This window comes from Aquarana catesbeiana, linkage group LG05, assembly GCF_042186555.1.
Source record: "Aquarana catesbeiana isolate 2022-GZ linkage group LG05, ASM4218655v1, whole genome shotgun sequence".
In the NCBI taxonomy this organism is placed as follows: Eukaryota; Metazoa; Chordata; class Amphibia; order Anura; family Ranidae; genus Aquarana; species Aquarana catesbeiana.
In genome coordinates, this window is record NC_133328.1 from 105,044,899 (window position 1) to 105,068,004 (window position 23,106).

At 44.6% G+C, this 23,106-nt stretch overlaps 1 protein-coding gene across 2 annotated transcripts in view; it reads right to left on the reverse strand.

Moving 5' to 3' along the window:
* LOC141144389 (villin-1-like) overlaps positions 1–23,106 on the reverse strand; it is a 165,766-nt gene that overhangs the window by 98,657 nt on the left and 44,003 nt on the right. For both annotated transcript variants that reach the window (XM_073630035.1, XM_073630036.1), the window contains exon 2: positions 4,110–4,185. In XM_073630035.1, coding sequence (XP_073486136.1) covers positions 4,110–4,172 — 63 coding nt within the window. In that variant the 5' untranslated portion in view covers positions 4,173–4,185. The remainder of the gene's footprint in view (positions 1–4,109; positions 4,186–23,106) is intronic.

The following is a 23,106-nucleotide window of genomic DNA, read 5'->3' on the forward strand; positions in this document are numbered from 1 at the left end:
CCCCTCTGACGCACGGTGACTTGACGGGACTTCCCTGTGACGTCACGGGGAATGCCACAGGGAAGTCCCGTCAAGTCACCGTGCGTCAGAGGGGGGCGGGGTCACCGGGTGGCCCCGCCCCCCGTTATTTAAGACCTGTCAGACGAGGAGCGCCGTCACACAGCGGGAGCCTCCCTCCATGCCAGCATGGATTGCGGAGCGGCCCGGAGAAGAAAATGAAGAAGAACAGAAGAGAAGAAAAGAAGAAGAGAAGAGCGGGAGCCTCCCCCCTATGCCATGGGTGCGGAGCGGCCCGAGGAGAAGAAGATAGAAGACGCCGCGGAGGAGATGCTGGACGAGAACGCCGGAGGAAGAACCAGAAGAGCCAGAAGAACCAGAAGAACCAGAAGATGAAGGAAGATAGAAGAAAGAAGAAGCATTTAAATAAAGGAATTGTCAAAAACTGTCTCTTGTCCTTTTTAACATTTTTGACACTTTTTTACCATTTCACACAGGGGGGGGCCGGGATCTGGGGGTCACCTTGTTAAAGGGGGCTTCCAGATTCCGATAAGCCCCCCGCCCGCAGACCCCCACAACCACCGGCCAGGGTTGTGGGGATGAGGCCCTTGTCCTCATCAACATGGGGACAAGGTGTTTTGGGGGGCTACCCCAAAGCACCCTCCCAATGTTGAGGGCATGTGGCCTGGTACGGTTCAGGAGGGAGGGGGGGCCGCACTCTCGTCCCCCCCTCTTTTCCTGCGGCCTGCCAGGTTGCGTGCTCGGATAAGGGTCTAATATGGATTTTTGGGGGGACCCCACGCCGTTTTTTTTTTTTTTTTTGGCGCGGGGTTCCCCTTAAAATCCATACCAGACCTGAAGGGTCTGGTATGGAATTTAGGGGGAACTCCACGTCATTTTTTTTTTAAATTTTGGCCGGGGTTCCCCTTAATATCCATACCAGACCTGAAGGGCCTGGTATGGAATTTAGGGGGACTCCCACGTCATTTTTTTTTTTTAATTTTGGTTCGGGGTTCCCCTTTGGGGAATTCCCATGCCGTTTTTATCAATGAACTTCTATGTGTATTGTCGGCAATGCAATAGCCGCGGGTAGTTTTAAATGAGTTTTTTCCTTCAAAATGTCATTTTGCTGTCAGACTGTTCTAAACACAGGAAACATGCGCCCCTTTACAGACACACTATAGACACCCCCCAGGTACGAAATTTAAAGGGATATTACACTTTTATTGATTGACTTTAAGCATTATTAAAATCACTGCTCCTGAAAAAACGGCCGTTTTTAAAACTTTTTTTTGCATTGATCCATGTCCCCTGGGGCAGGACCCAGGTCCCCAAACACTTTTTATGACAATAACTTGCATATTAGCCTTTAAAATTAGCACTTTTGATTTCTCCCATAGACTTTTAAAGGGTGTTCCGCGGCATTCGAATTTGCCGCGAACACCCCAAATTGTTCGCTGTTCGGTGAACTTGCGAACAGCCAATGTTCGAGTCGAACATGAGTTCGACTCGAACTCGAAGCTCATCCCTAATATGGGCTAATTTAGACAGGAGCCAATGAACCTACCAGAATGTCTTTGGTGTGTGGGAGGAAACCAGAATACTTACAGGAAATCCACACAAGCACACAAACACAGGTAATGCATGCAAACTCCCCGCAAATAAATTCATGGTAGGTGTGCTAATCACGAAAGCACTGGGGGAGATTTACTAAAACTGGTGCATACAGAATGGTGCAGCTGTGCACGGTAGCCAATCAGCTTCCAGGTTTTATTGTCAAAGCTTGACCACTTGCCGACAGTAAAACTTGCATATTCGGCGGCAAGGCGGCTCTGCTGTGCAGGATCATGTACCTAGTATGTGATCCTGCACCCCTGAGTCTGGGGCACGCACGTGCCGCCGCCGGCCCACTCCTGCTGTGATTATACATAGTGGGAGCTGATTGGACTGTGCAGTGGACTTGATGTCCACCAGCACCCGCTGATGCTTCGTTACAGATACAGAATGCCGATCTGTAAACAAAGGCAGATTGTCATTCTGTCAGTACAGAAGGCATGGATCCTGTGTTCCTGTAAAGCAGGGACACCGATCCATGCCTTCCACTAGTGAAAGTACCTCCCCCACTATGCTGAAACAACAGCTAGGCACACAGTTAACCCTTTGATCGCTCCCGATGTCAACCTCTTCCAGCCAGTGTCATTAGTACAGTGACAGTGCATATTTTTACACTGATCACTGTATTAATGTCACTGGTCCCCAAAAAGTGTCAGTCAGTGTCCGATTTGTCTGCCGCAATATTGCAGTCCCGCTATATGTCGCTGATCACCGCCATCACTAGTAAAATAAATAAATCAAAAGATAAATAAATAAAAATATCACATAGTTTGTAGATGCTATAACTTTTGTGCAAACCAATCAATATTTGCTTACTGGGATTTTTTTTACCAAAAATATGTAGCAGAAAACATATTGGCCTAAATTTATGAAGAAATTTGATTTTCTCAATATTTTTATTATAGGAGAAAGTAAAAAAAAAAATTGTCGCTCTTTTTTTGTTTATAGCGCAAGAAATTAAAACCACAGAGTTGATCAAATACCACCAAAAGAAAGCTCTATTTATGGGGGAAAGAGGACACAAATTTTATTTGGGTACATCGTCACACGACCGCACAATTGTCAGTTAAATTAACACAGTGCCGTATCATAAAAAATGGCCTGGTCATGCAGGGTAAATCTTCCGGAGGTCAAGTGGTAAATGAACAAGCTGACAGAGGCACCAGATTCTGTGTGCACCAGTTTTAGAAGAAATCTCCCCAACTGTGCACTCCATCCAGCATCTACACACATATTATTCAATTGAGTGAAACTTAAAATCTGCCAGTCTTTGTAAAGAGATATATATATATATATATATATATATATATATATATATAGTAATTAGTGTATATATGTGTGTAAACTGTATATTTTATATTTTGTGCTGTCTGTTCTGTGAATCCTACTCCTCTGCCGCACTACACAGCCAGGAAGGTGGTATTAAAATATATATGTAAAGCTAAAGCCACCAATGCCTTCCTCAAATCCTAAACATTTTCTGCAATTAACTAAATGTAAAAAAAGTGCAATTCTGTTGCATTATAGCTGAATCTTTTTGTTGAAACTTTTTGTTACTTGTTGAGATGTTACTTCCGATTTAAAGGGGACTCTGCTGATAAAGGTGCTCTGAATGTATTTTTGTGTTATTCTGAATCATATAATACTGGTTAGAAAGCAGCTCCAGATAAAATGTATTTATTCATTTAAAGCTTAACTAAAGATTAAACTTTTTTTTTTTTTTTTTTTTTTTTTTTTTAGTTTTGGATAGATTGGAGAGGCATTTGATTATCTCTTTTTATTGCTGTTTGTGCCCCCATTAGGAAGATTCACCCTCTCTATTTGTCCTGTTTACCATTGTCATTGAAAGTGAAAGCAAAAGAAAATGCCAAATTTTGGCTTGCCCCCAGAAAAGTAATAGAGGGGAGACCTTCCAATGGGGACACTAGTTCTGGTGACCCAGGGGTCCCTAAGGCTTTCCCTTAAATTGCAGGGATTTCCTCTCACTTCCTGTTTTGGCTATGGGACAAGAAGTGAAGGGAAATTTCCCAAAAAGGATGGCAAAAAATAAACTGACAGGGGTTACAATAACCCTCACTTACTCTATCCAAAATGAAAAACAAATGTTTTGCCTATAGTTCTACTATTCATTTATTTGTAAAACTGATTTTTTTTGCCTGCAAATATTTGTAAAATATACGATTTGGTCCAAAAGTGTGTCTCTTGTGAATTTTGTCTTTGTGCCTTCAGCTACAGAGGTCTTTGAGGGCTTGTTTTAAAGGGGTTGTTAACCTACGTGTTTTTTCACCTTAATGCATCCTATGCATCAGTCTTTTAAAGACATCGATGTTGGGCCGTTGGATCATGTCCACATAATGTCTCCAACTACCATCTCTAGGACCTCTTTAACCAAGCTAATAAAATATCTTTTAGTCCATATAAATTCCATTTACCATACCCATTTTGAGCTTCTGTTTCATGGCCATTGAAAACATTAACAGTAGAGAATAATGTCTTACCTCGATGGACCATATCTGCAGACCTGGCTTCCGACTGATGTTAGCAAGCAGCTGTGCGGTCATCTTGACAGAGAAACTGAAAACACAGAATTTGATAAATATATTTTAAATCAGTGCTTACTACATAAATATTAACAGCATATAGATAAAGTAGACAGGAGAGAAGGAGAATCTCTACAAAAGAGGCACACAAAGCAACAACATTGCATACGTGTTTTACGTCACCGCATTCAGAAACTTTGTGTGACCGTGTGTATGCAAGACAAGTTTGAGCCAACATCCGTCGCAAAAAATCCATGGATTTTGTTGTCGGAATGTCCGATCAATGTCCGACCATGTGTACGGGGCATAACAGTTTGAGCCATGTATGGCTACATTTACACTGGTATTTGGAGCACTGCTGTTAGATTGTACTTTTTTAGGCCATGTCTATATAAGCTACAATCTGACTATAAGGAACAGATATAAAAAAAACATTTTCCAGTGGCAGTTTTGAATATATTCAAATCTACAAAACAGGTCAAATGTGCCAGCTATATAAAGAATAACCATATGGAGGCTCTGTTACACTGTCCAGAAAGCCCTAGATTTGTGTAATAGCAATAAGGCCCAACGTCTAAATGATTCTCTGTTGCATTAATGCATTTACCGTTACATCTACTGTAAAGGGAAATTTTTTGTTCGTTTTTTTATTTTTTATTTTTTTTATTTATTACAAGAGTTCTTTGCCATGAGGGGCCATGTTGAACTTCCAGCGACCAGTATGAGAGAGTGAGAGCGATAACACCAAATTTAACACACCTGCTCCCCATTCACACCTGAGACCTTGTAACACTAATGAGTCACATGACACTGGGGAGACAAAATGGCTAATTGGGCCCAATTTTGACATTTTTACCTAGGGATGTACTCACTTTTGTTGCCAGCGGTTTAGATATTATTGGCTGTGTTGAGTTATTTTGAGGCAACAGCAAATGTACACTTTTATACAAGCTGCACACTCACTACTTTACATTGTAGCAAAGTGTCATTTCTTCAGTGTTGTCACATGAAAAGATATAATAAAATATTTACAAAAATGTGAGGGGTGTACTCACTTTTGTGAGATACTGTATCCGGTCCACTCTTATTACTGAACTACAAAATTAATATCCTAAATAGTTGTACTCTTCTGGGTATTAGATTAAATGAACATTTAAAGTTGAATTAAAGGCAAAACTTTTTTGGGATAGAGTAAGGGAGGGTTATAACCCATAGTCCCAATGTGGAGATTTTTCTTCACTTCCTGTCTCATAGCCAAAAGAGGAAGTGAGAGGAAATCCCCGTTTGTCACGAGGGTTATTGGAACTAGTGTCCCCATTGGAAGGCTCTCCCACTATTCCTGTTCTAGGGACAACCCAAAATTGTGGATTTTATTTTACTTTCAGTGATTATAGTCACCAGCATATAGAGGACGAATCTCCCTAACAGGGACACAGACAACAAGAAAAAACCTGACAGTCGTTCTAAACCTTCTCCACTCTATCCAAAACCAAAAAGAATGTTTTACCTTTAGGTATACTTTAAGTGCCGGTTCACACTATTGCGATATCAGACATTGCATGTGATACGCACCGCACTACTGTGCGGATCACATGCGATGACTGTGCGCCGAAAATTCAGCCATACATATTGTATGGCTGAATTTGCATCGTATTAGGACCAATATCGTGCAGGGCCCTTCTTTTTTCTTTTCACCCCCACGCAATCCGATTCCTGTTCGAATTCACAGTTCGCACTGCGATATGCAAACCGAACTGGGGGTGTCATTAACATTCTATTGACGCTCGCAGCGGTTCGCATAGGACAGTGTGAACTGCCTGCGAGTTCTATGTGATGTGGGAACCGGCACTGGAATTGCGCTGGTTCCCACATCGCACTGGTGTGAACCGGCACTTAGTCAGACTTTTTCAACCAGGGTGCCCAGGCACCCTGGGGTGCCATGAGGTTTCTTCAGGGGTGCCTTGGCAAAATGCCTTAAAATTGCCCCAAAATTATATACAAGCCAACGGATGAAGCCTGCCTTTTAGTTACACAAAGCCACAGGTTTTCATTGTGCACCATGACGACCTTCTAGCCGCCAGTGTCCTAACAACCAATGACCCTCCCCTGCCCCTCTCTGTCAGCACTGGGGTCACATTAGCTGAGTGATGAAGAAACACTGAGGAAGAAGAGAAACATTGGGATACTAGTCAGTACCAGTGTGCAAAGTGTATTGGATTTGGGAGAATAAACCACCTCTAACACTGGGTGGCCTATGTGTGTGAATGTTGATGTATTAGGTAAAACTATTTTTAAAACTAATTTTTTACATTTTAGAATGGGGTGCCTCGAAACTGTCCATAATTTTAGAGTGTGCCTTGAGATTATCCATAATTTTAGAGGGTGCTTTGAGATTGTCCATAATTTTAAAGGGTACCTTGACTGAAAAAAGGTTGAGTCAGTTGCTTTAAGTCAGTATAAGAACTGTCAGTACCCCTAAACATTATTACATGCCCGGTATAAACATTTTGTCTTTAATTGTACCCTGCAGAAATTCCTGTACATAGGATTAAAAATTAACAGACAAGTTCATATTTGTAGTTAGAGTATTGTAGTTAGAGGACTGTGTGGCCGAGGGAGTGTTTGAACTGTACTGTGTGCAATTGGCAAGCTTGTGTTTCCACTGAGTGCACAAAGGTTTTAGAAGAATTGAGTTTCTTCTAAACAGTGAATGCAAAAGCAAACACAATTACTTATACATAGTTTTATAAACATTTTTTTATTAGGTCAGATTTCCAATATGTGTGTTGGTGCACTGCGGTGCCATTCGTTCTCAAAAATGTTGGATTTCACAATATTCATTCTTAATGACACCCCAACAATATTGTTGGGGCAAGGTAACGCACTATCGTGCATTGTGGTGCTTTGCCCTGCTACAAATAGTGCATGCACCTATTTTTGGTGTATTTTGGTGCGCTAGGAAGCCATTTCAAATGATTTGTCCCCCTTAGTGGCCGCCTTAGTGAAATTCATGTTAATTTGAGCATAATGTGCCACAAATATGTAAATGTTTTGAATTTAGGTCTTCGCTTGGAGCTTTTATCTCTATGAATGTGAACTGGTAACATGACTTTCTAAAGATAGTGACAGGCATAACTCTGAGAAGTTGATGGATTATATGGTAGTAGTAGTAGTATATAGTAATGCATGACACATCCCTCTCCAGTCCTGTACAACATCATGATGGATTTCCTCACCAACTCACCTCATCCTGCTTTTATCATGCAATAGGTGGCAAAATCCTAAATTTTTATACTTTCAGCAGCCTACCAAACTCACATGGCTGAAGTCTAAGATCGTTCTGACATTTTTGGGGGAAAAAAACAAAATTCCTTTTTCCTAGACCAAACAGGACTTTACAAAACACTCATGCCTATGCTTGCTTAAAAATTTGCTGCTAGAAGTCTGCACAGAGCTTGTAGTTATGTTTCACACGCCCTCTGTTTACTGTTGTGAACCTTTCATTTTTGGTGAGATACTTGCTAGGGATACATACATGCAGTGGTGTCGCTAGGGGGTGGCTTTTGAGGCTATAGCCCCGAATCTGGGGCCCATAGCCCCGAGTCTCTGCAGGGGTCCCCAATGGGAGGGGAGGCTCTCTGGGGACCCTGATGTAAGTGGGGGGCTCCCTGGGGACCTTGATTTAAGGGGGAGGCTCTCTGGGGATTTTGATTTAAGGGGGAGGCTCTCTGGGGACCCTCATGTAAGTGGGGGGCTCTCTGGGGACCCTGATGTAAGGGGGGCTCTCTGGGGACCCTGATTTAAGGGGGAAGCTCTCTGAGGAACCTGATTTAAGGGGGAGGCTCTCTGAGGACCCTGATGTAAGTGGGGGGCTCTCTGGGGACCCTGATGTAAGTGGGGGGGCTCTCTGGGGACCCTGATTTAAGTGGGGAAACTCTCTGGGGACCCTGATGTAAGTGGGGGGCTCTCTGGGGACCCTGATGTAAGTGGGGGGATCTCTGGGGACCATGATGTAAGTGTGGGGGGCTCTCTGGGGACCCTGATTTAAGGGGGAGGCTCTCTGGGGACCCTGATTTAATGGGGAGGCTCTCTGGGGACCCTAATTTAAGGGGGAGGCTCTCTGGGGACCCTATCATAAGGGGGGCTCTCTGGGGACCCTGATGGAAGGGGGAGGCTTTTTGGGGTATACATACACACACACACACACGTATATTATATACATGTGTATGCCCGCCCAAGCGTATGACTTTCTTCACTACGCTGCTATGGGCTCTAGCCCCAGATCTTTTGTAGACCTAGCAACGCCCCTGCATACATGCATTACAAAGGTGCTGGAAATGCAGTCTTACACCCGGGTCACACTGATCGCGACATTGAAATCGGACTACTTCACTTGAAATAGCCCGATTTCAAAGTAGCATTTCAGTGCTACTACAGGTGCCACTTGGAAGACATCTGTAGAACTTCATGGATAGATGTCTATGCAAGTTGGACCTGAGCCAAAGACATGCGGGGACACACGCAGACCACAGAATTTTGGAGCAGCCAAATATGTGAATGGTCTGTACTGTGGACCCTGCCCCCAGTGCCATTCATATATACAGCTTAATTCCATCTGGTCCTTGTCTGTCTTCTGTGGCCACCTGCAGCTTTGCAGTGGATATAGCATAGTTATTGAATAAACCTGTGACTACATCTCTAAGTGATATTTCAGAAACCTGGGTAGGCTGAGACCCCATGCAGATAGCATCCCCTGAGAAAACCCAATAACTGGGCGAAACATGTCAGGACCAAGCCTATTCCACTTTAAACAAATATGGACCATAATATATGGGTTATAAACATACTGTATGTTTTTATGAACATGACTTTTTAGACTTATGTTAATAAATATACTGAAGATTTTAACCTTATTCTTTGGTTGGGTTTTCATATTGCACCGATATAGTCCCATCCAATGTGTTCTCTCTTCTAAAAATTTAGGGATGAGGTGCTTATCTTCTGTGATGATTTATCCACGCTATTATATTGTATCAATTCTCTTTTGGAAGCATAAGCAAATACCCCCCACCTTCACTCCCACCAAAAAAAAAAAAAATGAAAGACAGAAAAATGATTTCTTGGTAAAAGAAATCAAATCTCTGTGGTGATGGCTTAGTCATTCACACCAGCCTCTATAGGAAGCCACTGTCTGGCAATACTCTTGATGGCAGGATCAGGTCATCCATGGCATGCCATCAGGGGTAATCCGGTTAGTCAATTCCTGAGAGTCCGCAGAATATGTAGTGACGAGCGCATTTACGAGATAGGGGCCTAGGCTCTGTACTCACGTTTTGTACAAAGAGAATATCCTAGGTGGATGCTTGATAGGGCCCTGTCCATTGCAAGCTCCAAGAATAGAGGGGACCTTTTAAAAGGAAATATGTTTTGTGACAGAAAAAGGAGGGAAACCCGATTTAATAAAGGGAGACCCACACTCAGTACGCCCTTCAGTGAGAAGTTTGGGGACATTAGGAAGATTGTTCACAGATAATTACCTATCCTTTTGGAGGACCACATTTGTGCGGACTTCCTGAAGGATGGTATCAACTTTATTTCGGCTTGGGCAATTTCCTGTCACCTCTTTAACCCTAGTACCATCAGGTCTACTACATGGCTGCATTTTAAGGGCAATTATGGGTGTGTAGGGGGAGGATGCCCCTGTTGCAAACACATTACCAAGGGTAATCTGGTGCGCTCATGTTTTGAATGAAAGAGAACACAGAATACAATCGTTCTACAATTGTAACACCAAATATGTGATTTATATCATCACTTGTAAATCATGCAATGTGCAGTATATAGGACGTACCACCAGGTGACTTAGAGATAGATTTCAAGAGCATCTTTATAGTAGAGAGGAAAAAAATCTACTAATGTCGCCCGACATTTTATTCAGTATCATGGTGGGGACACTTCTGTGGTGGGGGTCCAGGTTATTGAAGATTGTTACACCCAAGAGAGGGGGAGATGTTTTTAAACTTCTCTGTGAAAGGGAAGTTTTTTGGATTTTTTAATTTAAAACACGTATACCCTATGGGTTAAATTCTGAATGGGACATCACACATTTTTATGAGTAGATGATTCTAATTTTATTGGTATCATTGAGATGTACCCATTCATTTTAGTCCCCATACATTGGACCGCTACCCTCATTACCATTTATGATAATATCTCCCATACTTGCATTTTTGCTTTTGTCTTTTGACTTTTGTGGTTTTGACCGGCGACTTGCAAAGTTTTGTTCTCTTTATATGGTACGGGTGTATTTTTCTGATTAGTGCTTGGGCGTAATAATTATCATTCATATTAACAATTCCCTCTTTTTTCATATTATTTTGTCCTATTAATAGCCCTAGCTGGCAATATTTTATTTTCTGTCATCACTGTGCAGGTTTTTCTACTTTTTTGCTATTATTTTTTGATTGGTTTACATCTATGTAGCAAAGCACAGTGGTGAAATGTTGAATATGCTGACATGCAATGTGATGTGATGTGAGAGGGATATTTGCCGTCCTTTTGAATATAGGCTTATTTAGGCTCATATAGGCTTATTTATAATATGGTAATTCCCCTACAATTTTGTTTCCTTGGAGCTGTTTATACAGCTCACATATTCCATTTGTCTCTGTCATCAGTGTTTTTATCTGTTTATCCATGTTTTTTCACTTTTAACTTTTATTATTTTGGATATAGGTGACACTGTTGGTTTCTTTTTTCTTTTCTTTTTTTTCTTTTTATCCCCCTTTTCTTTTTCCCTTTCTTTCTTTCTCCCCCTTTTTTTCTTTAAAGTTTTTTGACATTTAGATCATGAAATGTTTTTAAACGTATGACTGCAGTTGTTTATGTGTATCAGCTGCTTCTTCTACATGATCGTTTTGGTTGCGGCTCAATTTGGGCATACCCTATAAATAACCAATGTTGAAGCCATATTATTTTGTTGTGAACAAGCAGGGTACACACGTGTGAAACGCGTTAACCTTGGTCCTGTTTTGTCTGTCTGGCATGCGATAATAAAGACTTCTTTCAAGCAAGCATCTCATTCCAGTGTGCGGCCTTTTTTTTTTCTACACAATCACAAAACCTTGCTAAATCAGAACACCAGAGGTAAGGGCCTTTCACAACCTGTCAAGAACCACTATCCCCAATGAAGACCATTAGGTGGACACAGTACTGTTTATGGTTTGGTGTTCTGGTTCAACTAAGGTCCCATGATTGCCTTAAACATCCTATAGAGCAAGTAAAACATTTAACTTTAGGGATGTCCTTTTCCTTTTAGAAAGAGTTATTTACATTCTTTCTTTTTTTAAACAAAATTGATGTTTCACTTTATATAGAATATGGCATGGACTGTGTTTCACGGTGAAGATTTCCCTTCATGTTCTGTCCCACAGACACAGCAGGAAGTAATAGAAGAGGAGATCTCTTCAAAGTAAAGGTACGGTATATCCCATTGTTTACAATTGTCACCAGAACAGCTTTTCTCATTGAAAGGTTTCTCCTCACCTACTGTTCCTGTGACAACTCAAAAACGTTGGATTTTTCATAATTCCTGTACTGGAGACAAGAGTTATCATTGGGGATCTGAGGGACAACAATCCAGCCAGCAGCATATATTTTTCAGCCACATAGACAGGGGGGGTTGGTTTACAGTAATGCCTTTGTAAAACATCGTAAGAACTGACAAGCACACTAGAAGTAATCAAAATGCCATACTTGTCATCAATTCAAATAAAACAAATATGAAAGATTAAAAAATTAGCGTAAGGCCGCGTACACACGAGCGGACTATTTGGCAACAAAAGTCCGACGGCCATTCCGGCGGACTTTCGTCAGACTTTTGACGGACTTCCGACGGACTTTTTAAAGAACGGACTTGCCTACACACGATCACACCAAAGTCCAACGGATTCGTACGTGAGGACATATGATCGGACTAAAATAAGGAAGTTGATAGCCAGTAGCCAATAGCTGCCCTAGCATGGGTTTTCGTCCGTTGGACTAGCATACAGACGAGCGGATTTTTCGACCAGACTCGAGTCCGTTGGAAAGATTTGAAGCATGTTTCAAATCTAAAGTCCGTCAGATTTTCGACTGGAAAAGTCAGCTGAAGGTCGGATGAAGCCCACACACGATCGGATTGTCCGCCGGACTCGGTCCATCGGACCAGTCCGGTCGAAAAGTCCGCTCGTGTGTACACTGCATAAGAGTTGAAAAATGTTTTTCTTGTACTCTTTTTTGTCTTTTTGTATTTGGACTATTTGAATTGATGACCTCAGTAAAGCAGTGAGTTTACTCCTGGTGTGCTGGCTATTTATTGACAGGCAATAAAACCTGACCAGGGTTCTACCCCTTCTACGTTCTGCCCCAAACTAAAAAAAAGTTCTGGCTTTACATTTATTTTAACAAATACATAAAAGAATAAATAAATAAGCATTGTATTGCATGAAAATTCATGAATTCTTCTTGAATGAGTTGCTGTCCAACATATACTGACTTGTAATTAACAACCTGAGCCCTCTAATTAGCAACCAGTACAAAATCCTCTAGGGATCAGAGGAAGTTGCTCATGCTTGTTCAACCACTTCTTCACCTAATTTGGTGTTGGTCACAATTATATTAACTGCAATAAAGTGTAATTTTACTTTGCTGAGAAACAAAATTTACTTTGGTTAGTTAAATACATTTTGAGAATTTCATAAGGAATCACTGCATAGTCCTGTCTGCTGCCATTTGTACTTTACACATGAATTCCACTAATTTCCCATTTGCTGAGTGCTGAGAGGGAGGTCTTACTATTATGGTCACTATTTGTTTTTTGGTGATGTAATACAAGAAAAACTGTTGAGAACATCAGTGAGCCCCAACCACATGACCTGGACATTATATTTCTGAGGTGTTCTGTACCCCAACAGTGTTACCAACTCACCCAAACTCTGAAGTTAGCTGAAGATGAGCTTTTAAAGATAATGTCTAGTTAAAGCAGGGGTGTCCAAACTTTTTAAAAAAGGGCCAGATTTGATGAAGTGAACATGCATGAGGGCCGACCATTTTGCCTGACATTCTTTGAATCATTAAAATTAAATGCAAATTAAAGGGGTTGTAAAGGTTCACGTTTTTTGACCTTAATGCATCCTATGCATTAAGGTGAAAAAACATCTGACAATACCGGCCCCCCAGCCCCCTCATTTTACTTACCTGAGCCCGTTCACCTGCTGCGCTCACCCCCGATTTCCTCTTCGCCACTCAGCCTGGCCGTTAACTGGCTAGAGTGGATGGATTGAAAGCAGTGCAGCCATTGGCTTGCGCTGCTGTCAATTACATCCAATGACACGGCGCACCGGTGGGCGGGGCCGAGTGATACAGTCAGCGGCTATAGCCACCGGCTGTGTCACGGGAGCGCGCCCGCAAGAACTAAACACCATGCAAGTAGGGTGGCCACGTGTCCCGGATTGCCCGGGATTGTCCCTTATTTTAGATATTTGTCCCGTGTCCCGGGTACCTTCATTCCGGGACAATACAGTGTCCCGGAATGAAAAAAAAACACACCGCCGCCGATTCTGTCTCCGAGTCTGACTGCCACCCTTATTATATCAGTATACACAAGTGCCTTAACTGGTTGCTAGGCTAGGGCCGCCCGCCCCGCGTCTAGCAACCAGTGACGTCAGCTGGCACCGTCAGTCACGTGGGACTGGAGTCAGTGCAGTGGGCACTGGGCACCCGCACGGCACGGCAGCGACGGCGCACTCGTCTAGACTCACTCTACGGCTGAGCAGCGCGCCTCTGAGAGAGAGAGCAGCCGCCAGCCTGCCAGTGTCAGTGAGTCGGAGTCCACTTACTAGCCTGCCCTGTGCGCACCGCCCAGCCCCAGTCAGTGGTGGACAGTGCCTCCCGGAGCCGCCGAGCCGACTACAGCTACTCCAGCAGCCGAACATTGATTGCCACTGCCAGCCAGCAAGCGCAACCCACCGAGCTGCCCGTCCTGAGAGAGTGAGTCGTCCATCCTCCTGATTGATCCAAGTCCTCCCTCCGGCTCCCTCCCGCCCACGAGGTCCGCCTGCCAGGCGCCAGAGTACTTCAGGTTAGTGTAACTTCCACACTGCCTAGTGAGCAATGCACACACACTCCCTCTCAAATCTGCTGCTGTCCCCAGACCCCCACCCCCCTCAGTTCTGCTGCTGTCCCCCACACAGCCACACTCCCTCTCAGTTCTGCTGCTGTCCCCCACCCCCCTCAGATCTGCTGCTGTCTCCCACACTCCCTCTCAGTTCTGCTGCTCTCCCCCTCCATCTTTCCTCCATGTCCCCCTCCGTTCTTCCTCTGTGTCCCCCTCTGTTCTTCCTCCGTGTCCCCCTCCATTCTGCTGCTGTCCCCCTCCATTCTTCCTCCGTGTCCCCCTCCATTCTTCCTCCGTGTCCCCCTCCGTTCTTCCTCTGTGTCCCCCTCCGTTCTTCCTCTGTGTCCCCCTCCGTTCTTCCTCTGTGTCCCCCTCCGTTCTTCTTCTGTGTCCCCCTCCGTTCTTCTTCTGTGTCCCCCTCCGTTCTTCCTCTGTGTCCCCCTCCGTTCTTCTTCTGTGTCCCCCTCCGTTCTTCCTCCGTGTCCCCCTCCGTTCTGCTGCTGTCCCCCTCCGTTATTCCTCCGTGTCCCCCTCCGTTTTTCCTCCATGTCCCCCTCCGTTCTGCTGCTGTCCCCCTCCATTCTTCCTCCGTGTCCCCCTCCGTTCTTCCTCCGTCTCCCCCTCCGTTCTTCCTCCGTCTCCCCCTCCGTTCTTCCTCCGTCTCCCCCTCCGTTCTTCCTCTGTCTCCCCCTCCGTTCTTCCTCCGTCTCCCCCTCCGTTCTTCCTCCGTCTCCCCCTCCTTTCCTTCTCCGTGTCCCCCTCCGTTCTTCCTCCGTGTCCCCCTCCGTTCTTCCTCCGTGTCCCCCTCCGTTCTTCCTCCATGTCCCCCTCCGTTCTTCCTCCATGTCCCCCTCCGTTCTTCCTCCGTGTCCCCCTCCGTTCTTCCTCCGTGTCCCCCTCCGTTCTTCCTCCGTGTCCCCCTCCGTTCTGCTGCTGTCCCCCTCCGTTCTTCCTCTGTGTCCCCCTCCATTCTGCTGATGTCCCCCTCCATTCTGCTGTCCCCCTCATGTGTGTGATTATGTGTCAGTATTACATTGTATATCCCTGTATGTTGCGGTCATTCAGGTGATTATCTAATAGTTTCTTGAAGCTATCAATGCTCCCCGCTGAGACCACCGCCTGTGGAAGGGAATTCCACATCCTTGCCGCTCTTACAGTAAAGAACCCTCTACGTAGTTTAAGGTTAAACCTCTTTTCTTCTAATTGTAATGAGTGGCCACGAGTCTTATTAAACTCTCTTCTGCGAAAAAGTTTTATCCCTATTGTGGGGTCACCAGTACAGTATTTGTAAATTGAAATCTGCTTTCCCCCTCCATTCTTCCTCCGTGTCCCCCTCCGTTCTGCTGCTGTCCCCCTCAGTCCTGCTGTCCCCCTCCGTTCTTCCTCCGTGTCCCCCTCCATCCTGCTGTCCCCCCAAAAATTGGCAAAAAAAAGTATCAAAAACCATCCTTTTTGGGCGGCGCGGGGGGGGGGGGGGGTGTCCCTGAATGGCAGTTTGGAAATGTGGTCACCCTACATGCAAGAGAGCTTGCATGAATGTGTTTAGTTCTTGTGGGGAGGAGCTGAGACAGCCGCCGAGGGACCCCAGAAGACCAGGTTCGGGGCCGCTCTGTGCAAAACGAGCTGCACTGTGGAGGTAAGTATAACATGTTTGTTATTCTTAAAAAAATTAAAAAATTACCTTTACAACCCCTTTAACCACTTGCCGACCGCCTAACGCACATATACGGCGGCAGAATGGCACGGGCAGGCAGAATGACGTACCTGTACGTGATCTGCCTCCCGCAGGTGGGGGGTCCGATCGGACCCCCCCCCCCCGGTGCCATAGGCGGTCGGCTCTCGTTCGCGGGCGATGAGAGGTGAGGGGGAGGCCATCCATTGTTGGCCACCCCCTCCCGATCGCTCCCGGCGAATGAAAACGCTTCCTTTCCCTCTGTAATGTAAACAGAGGGAAAGGAAGTGATGTCATCCCTCCTCGAGCCGGTCTTTTCGTCCCGGCGCAGAGGAGAGAAGACATCCAAGTAAGTGCACCAACACTACACTTACAGTAGAACACGCAGGCACACTTTTCACCCCCCTGTCACCCCCCGATCACCCCCCGATCACCCCCCTGTACCCCCTGTCACTCTGACACCAATAGCAGTTTTTTGTTTTTTTTGCATTGGTGTCAGTTTGTGTCAGTTACAAGTGTTAGGGCAGTTAGGTTAGCCCCCTTTAGGTCTAGGGTACCCCCCTAACCCCCCCCTAATAAAAGTTAACCCCTTGATTACCCCCCGTCGCCAGTGTCGCTAAGCGATCGTTTTTCTGATCGCTGTATTAGTGACACAGGTGACGCTAGTTAGGGAGGTAAGTATATAGGTTCGCTGTCAGTGTTTTATAGCGACAGGGACCCCCATATACTACCTGCTAAAGGTTTTAACCCCTTGATTGCCCCCTAGTTAACCCTTTCACCAGCGATCACCGTATAAGTGTTACGGGTGACGCTGGTTAGCTAGTTTGTTTTTTGTAGTTTATTATAGTTTATTACAGTTTATTATAGTTTATTATAGTTTTAGGGCACCCGCCATTTATTACCTTATAAAGGTTTAACCCCCTAATTGCCCGGCGGTGATATAAGTTAAGTTTTTAGGATCTGATAAGGTTTGCGTCGCCCCAGGCAGCGTCAGGTTAGCGCCAGTACCGCTAAAACCCACGCACGCAGCATACATCTCCCTTAGTGCTATAGTATCTGAACGGATCGATATCTGATCCGATCAGATCTATACTCCCCAGCAGTTTAGGGTTCCCTGAAACACAGTGTTAGCGGGATCAGCCCAGATACCTGCTAGCACCTGCGTTTTGCCCCTCGGCCCAGCCCAGCCCACCCAAGTGCAGTATCGATCGATAACTGACACTTACAAAACACTAAGCACACATAACTGCAGCGTTCGCAGAGTCAGGCCTGATCCCTGCGATCGCTAACAGTTTTTTGGTAGCGTTTTGAATCAGTCGCTAACAGTCAGGAGCTTTTTTGCCTGTGAGTCTCACTAGTGTACCCCTAAATTTAGAGGCCAAAATGGCAAATCGAAGGTACACTAGTGAAGAGGCCTACACGTTTCTAGGTATGACAGATAGTGAAGAGGAAGTCACTCATCTGTCAAGTTCAGGCTCAGAATACGAACCTGTAGAGGACAGCGGCTCCATGACAGATAGCTCTGACGACGGAGTTGTGGTCCCTGCTAGAGTCAGGCGTACCAGACCCCGAACTTCTTCTGTCCTTGAAGTGCAAGAACCGCAGGGCTCTCGTATGGAGCAGAGAAGTACTAGTGCCGCTACTCCTTCTGGTGAATTGGCAAGCACCAGCGGCCTAGTACACCCTGGTCGTACATCCAGCACTGCAGTATCACGTGGTGACGTGGCGAGTCCCATAAGTGCAGTTCAAGCTGGCGAGGTGGCAAGCACAAGTAGCGTCCCGCTGCCACCAAGAAGAAGACGAACACAGGCCCGTCGTGCCCATAGTGCCCTTCCTGCTGCATTCGCCAATCCGAATTGGGAACCCACCACTTCTGCAGCACCCGTACTTCCCCCTTTCACTGGCCAACCCGGAATTCAGGTGGAAACAGTTGACTTTACGCCACTGGATTTTTATTCGCTGTTTTTCACCGAAGATCTCTATAGATCTATTGTGGACCAAAGCAATTTGTACGCTGGTCAACACATCGCCACTATTCCCCAGTCCTCCCTTGCCAGAGATTGGAGACCAATTACGGTCTCCGAATTTAAGATCTTTCTGGGCCTTTCCCTCCTCATGAGCATAACCAAAAAGAGTGAGTTGCGGTCATATTGGTCCACTGACCCAATTCACCATATGCCCGTGTTCTCTGCCTCCATGACCAGGGCACGATACGAGCAGATTTTGCGGTTCATGCACTTCAACGACAATGAACTCTGTCGTCCTCGTGGAGACCCTGCATACGATCGGCTCTACAAAATTCGGCCCCTCGTAAACCACTTCAACCAACGTTTTGCAGACTTGTTTACCCCCCATCAAGTTGTCTGCGTTGATGAGTCCCTGATTAAGTTTTCTGGCCGCTTGTCCTTCAAACAGTACCTTCCCAGCAAGCGTGCCAGATACGGGGTCAAGATGTATAAGCTCTGTGACAGGGCCACAGGCTATACATGTAGATTTATGGTTTACGAGGGCAAAGATAGTCACGTAGAGCCGATAAACTGCCCTGACTACATAGGAAGCGCTGGCAAGATAGTGTGGGACTTGGTGTCACCCTTATTCGGAAAGGGGTACCACTTGTACGTGGGCAATTATTATACGAGCATGCCACTTTTTAGTCACTTGTTTGATCATCAGATTGGAGCATGTGGCACCGTGCGACCTAATCGCCGGGGCTTTCCCCAGCGGCTTGTAGAGTCCCGTCTTAGGCTGGGGGAGAGAGCCTGCTTGCAGTATAATAATTTGCTCGCTATGAAGTGGAGGGACAATAATAATGTTTTCGTTCTTACCTCCCTTCATGCAGACACGACGACCCAAATTACTACGGCGACTGGTGTTGTGGAGAAACCCCTCTGTGTCCACGAATACAACCTTAATATGGGAGGGGTGGACCTCAACGACCAGTTGTTGGCGCCGTACCTAATTGCCCGTAAGGCCAGACGCTGGTACAAAAAAGTGTCTGTTTATTTATTTCAATTGGCTTTGCTGAATGCTCATGTGCTATACAGAGCTTCAGGACGGACTGGATCCTTCCTTAAATTCCAGGAAGAGATCGTCAGAGCCCTTCTGTATCCAGACGGTGCTCCACCTCACCTTCCCCAACCAGATGCAGTAAGCCGGCTGCATGGGAGGCATTTTCCTTATGTCCTCCAGAGTACCCCTACCCAACGAGCCCCCCAAAAAAGATGTCGTGTCTGCAGCAAGCGCGGATTTAGGCATGACACCCGGTATTGTTGTCCCTCCTGTCCTGACAATCCTGGTCTATGCATTGGTGAATGTTTTGAACGCTACTGTACACTAGTGGAGTATTAGCGTAGGGTTCAGCACGGCATAGACTAGGCACACTAACACAGGGTCTCCCAAGATGCCATCGCATTTTGAGAGACCCAAACCTGGTACAGTTACAGTTAAAAGTTAAAGTTACTAAAAAAAGTGTTAAAAAAAAAATAAATAAATAAAAATACAAAAAAAATATAAAATAAAAAAAAACAAAAATAGTTGTCGTTTTATTGTTCTCTCTCTCTATTCTCTCTCTATTGTTCTGCATTCTATACTGCAATGTTTTATTGTTATGTTTTTATCATGTTTGCTTTATAGGTATGCAATTTTTTTATACTTTGTTTTTTTATTGTTAACCACTTTTTTGTTTTCAGGTACGCCATTCAGCTGCAGAGCGGATTTATTTATCTTGACAGCAACAGCGTTTGCTCCCACGATATATAAAGCCGTGACTCCAGCGCTGTCGGAGGTGATTTCACCACCACAGTTACATACTTCAGCATATATGCCGAAGCGTGGGGGCAGCAGTGGGTGGAGGAGCAATTTGCTCCTGCCTTTTGCGGGAGGATGCCCCCATGCTTCGGCATATATAAATGGTGCATGTATGCCCATCATTAGAAGTGGGCGGATGAAGGGAGGTATTCTAATGGTGGGCATACCCACCGCTCAATATCTTTTTTTCGTTCAGCCCACAGGCTGCATGAAAAAAAAGTTTACAATACAAGGACCAGCAACGTACTGGTATGTTGCTGGACTTTGAGTGGTTATACCAGAATGATGCCTGCAGGTTTAGGTATCATCTTGGTATCATTCTTTTCAGCCAGCGGTCGGCTTTCATGTAAAAGCAATCCTAGCGGCTAATTAGCCTCTAGACTGCTTTTACAAGCAGTGGGAGGGATTCCCCCCCCCCACCGTCTTCCATGTTTTTCTCTGGCTCTCCTGGCCCAACAGGGAACCTGAGAATGCAGCCGGTGATTCGGCCAGCTGACCATAGAGCTGATCAGAGACCAGAATGGCTCCAATCATCTCTATGGCCTAAGAAACCGGAAGCTACGAGCATTTCATGACTTAGATTTCGCCGGATGTAAACAGCGCCATTGGGAAATTGGGAAAGCATTTTATCACACCGATCTTGGTGTGGTCAGATGCTTTGAGGGCAGAGGAGAGATCTAGGGTCTAATAGACCCCAATTTTTTCAAAAAAGAGTACCTGTCACTACCTATTGCTATCATAGGGGATATTTACATTCCCTGAGATAACAATAAAAATGATAAAAAAAAATAAAAATGAAAGGAACAGTTTAAAAATAAGAAAAAAAATTAAAAAATTAATAAAGAAAAAAAAAAAAAAAAAAAAAAGCACCCCTGTCCCCCCCTGCTCTCGCGCAAAGGCGAACGCAAGTGTCGGTCTGGCGTCAAATGTAAACAGCAATTGCCCCATGCATGTGAGGTATCACCGCGAAGGTCAGATCGAGGGCAGTAATTTTAGCAGTAGACCTCCTCTGTAAATCTAAAGTGGTAACCTGTAAAGGCTTTTAAAGGCTTTTAAAAATGTATTTAGTTTGTCGCCACTGCACGTTTGTGCGCAATTTTAAAGCATGTCATGTTTGGTATCCATGTACTCAGCCTAAGATCATCTTTTTTATTTCATCAAACATTTGGGCAATATAGTGTGTTTTAGTGCATTAAAATTTTAAAAAGTGTGTTTTTTCCCCAAAAAATGCGTTTGAAAAATCGCTGCGCAAATACTGTGTGAAAAAAAAATGAAACACCCACCATTTTAATCTGTAGGGCATTTGCTTTAAAAAAATATATAATGTTTGGGGGTTCAAAGTAATTTTCTTGCAAAAAAAAATAATTTTTTCATGTAAACAAAAAGTGTCAGAAAGGGCTTTGTCTTCAAGTGGTTAGAAGAGTGGGTGATGTGTGACATAAGCTTCTAAATGTTGTGCATAAAATGCCAGGACAGTTCAAACCCCCCCAAATGACCCCATTTTGGAAAGTAGACACCCCAAGCTATTTGCTGAGAGGCATGTCGAGTCCATGGAATATTTTATATTGTGACACAAGTTGCGGGAAAAAGACAATTTTTTTTTTTTTTTTTTGCACAAAGTTGTCACTAAATGATATATTGCTCAAACATGCCATGGGAATATGTGAAATTACACCCCAAAATGCATTCTGTTGCTTCTCCTGAGTACGGGGATACCACATGTGTGAGACTTTTTGGGAGCCTAGCGGCGTACGGGACCCCGAAAACCAAGCACCGCCTTCAGGCTTTCTAAGGGCGTAAATTTTTGATTTCACTCTTCACTGCCTATCACAGTTTCGGAGGCCATGGAATGCCCAGATGGCACAAACCCCCCCCAAATGACCCCATTTTGGAAAATAGACACCCAAAGCTATTTGCTGAGAGGTATAGTGAGTATTTTGCAGACCTCACTTTTTGTCACAAACTTTTGAAATTTGAAAAAAGAAAAAAAAAAATATGTTTTTCTTGTCTTTCTTCATTTTCAAAAACAAATGAGAGCTGCAAAATACTCACCATGCCTCTCAGCAAATAGCTTGGGGTGTCTACTTTCCAAAATGGGGTCATTTGGGGGGGTTTTGTGCCATCTTGGCATTTTATGGCCTTCAAAACTGTGATAGGTAGTGAGGAGTGAAATCAAAAATTTATGCCCTTAGAAATCCTGAAGGCGGTGCTTGGTTTTCGGGGCTCCGTACGCGGCTAGGCTCCCAAAAAGTCCCACACATGTCATATCCCCGTACTCAGGAGAAGCAGCAGAATGTATTTTGGGGTGTAATTCCACATATGCCCATGGCATGTTTGAGCAATATATCATTTTGTGACAACTTTGTGCAAAAAAAAAAAAATTGTCACTTTCCCGCAACTTGTGTCAAAATATAAAATATTCCATGAACTCAACATGCCTCTCAGCAAATAGCTTGGGGTGTCTACTTTCCAAAATGGGGTCATTTGGGGGGGTTTTGTGCCATCTGGGCATTTTATGGCCTTCAAAAATGTGATAGGTAGTGAGGAGTGAAATCACAACTTTACACCCTTAGAAATCCTGAAGGCGGTGCTGGGTTTTCGGGGCCCCGTACGTGGCTAGGCTCCCAAAAAGTCCCACACATGTGGTATCCTCGTACTCAGGAGAATCAGCAGAATGTATTTTGGGGTGCAATTCCACATATGCCCATGGCCTGTGTGAGCAATATATCATTTAGTGACAACTTTGTGCAAAAAAAAAAAATAATTGTCACTTTCCTGCAACTTGTGTCAAAAAATAAAATATTCCATGGACTCAACATGCCTCTCAGCAAATAGCTTGGGGTGTCTACTTTCCAAAATGGGGTCATTTGGGGGGGGTTTTGTGCCATCTTGGCATTTTATGGCCTTCAAAACTGTGATAGGTAGTGAGGAGTGAAATCAAAAATTTATGCCCTTAGAAATCCTGAAGGCGGTGCTTGGTTTTCGGGGCTCCGTACGCGGCTAGGCTCCCAAAAAGTCCCACACATGTGGTATCCCCATACTCAGGAGAAGTAGCAGAATGTATTTTGGGGTGTAATTCCACATATGCCCATGGCATGTTTGAGCAATATATCATTTTGTGACAACTTTGTGCAAAAAAAAAAAAATTGTCACTTTCCCGCAACTTGTGTCAAAATATAAAATATTCCATGGACTCAACATGCCTCTCAGCAAATAGCTTGGGGTGTCTACTTTTCAAAATGGGGTCATTTGGGAGGGTTTTGTGCCATCTGGGCATTTTATGGCCTTCAAAAATGTGATAGGTAGTGAGGAGTGAAATC